Source organism: Corvus brachyrhynchos, unplaced genomic scaffold (genome assembly GCF_000691975.1).
Source record: "Corvus brachyrhynchos isolate BGI_N302 unplaced genomic scaffold, ASM69197v1 scaffold787, whole genome shotgun sequence".
Lineage (NCBI taxonomy): Eukaryota > Metazoa > Chordata > Aves > Passeriformes > Corvidae > Corvus > Corvus brachyrhynchos.
The window spans coordinates 396511-397141 of NW_008239142.1; the positions used below are offsets into that span (position 1 = coordinate 396511).

At 62.8% G+C, this 631-nt stretch overlaps 1 protein-coding gene across 1 annotated transcript in view; it reads left to right on the forward strand.

Moving 5' to 3' along the window:
- CERS2 (ceramide synthase 2) overlaps positions 1 to 631 on the forward strand; it is a 2722-nt gene that overhangs the window by 1321 nt on the left and 770 nt on the right. The window contains exons 4-6 of the mRNA XM_017740050.1: positions 7 to 69; positions 164 to 214; positions 403 to 597. Coding sequence (XP_017595539.1) covers positions 7 to 69; positions 164 to 214; positions 403 to 597 — 309 coding nt within the window. The remainder of the gene's footprint in view (positions 1 to 6; positions 70 to 163; positions 215 to 402; positions 598 to 631) is intronic.

The window sequence follows — 631 nt, forward strand, 5'->3', positions numbered from 1 at the left end:
CCCTTTTTCAGTTGGAGATTCACCTTTTACCTTATTGCTTTCATTGCTGGCATGGCTGTCATAGTGGATGTGAGTATTGCCGCCCCCTCCCCACGCTCCCCCGGCCCCCCCTGGCCCCTCTGACTCCTCTCTCTCTCTGTGTGTCCCCCTCCCCATCCTGCAGAAACCCTGGTTCTACGACCTGCGGGAGGTGTGGAAGGGATACCCCATCCAGGTGAGCACAGAGCCCGTGGCTTTTCCTGAGCACCGGGATCAGCAGTGGGAGCTGGGGGTGCAGGAGGGTCTCTTGGCACCCGTGGGGGTTTGGGGAGTCCCCCAGGACACCCGGCTGGTGCCCACAGGAAGGGACCAAACCCCTCTGGGGCACACAGAGGACGCCTCCAACCTGTCTCTTGCCCCCAGAGCATGCTGCCCTCCCAGTACTGGTACTACATGATCGAGCTCTCCTTCTACTGGTCCCTGCTCTTCAGCATCGCCTCCGACGTCAAGCGCAAGGTGGGGGCTCTGGGAGGGGGCTGGGAGACACTGGGACATCGTGGCAGGGTTTTCTTCACCCTCGTGGTGGGCGGGAGGGACCGGCTGGGAGGATCTGGGGACGCAGAGGGGCTCTGGGATGGGGGTTTGGGATGGG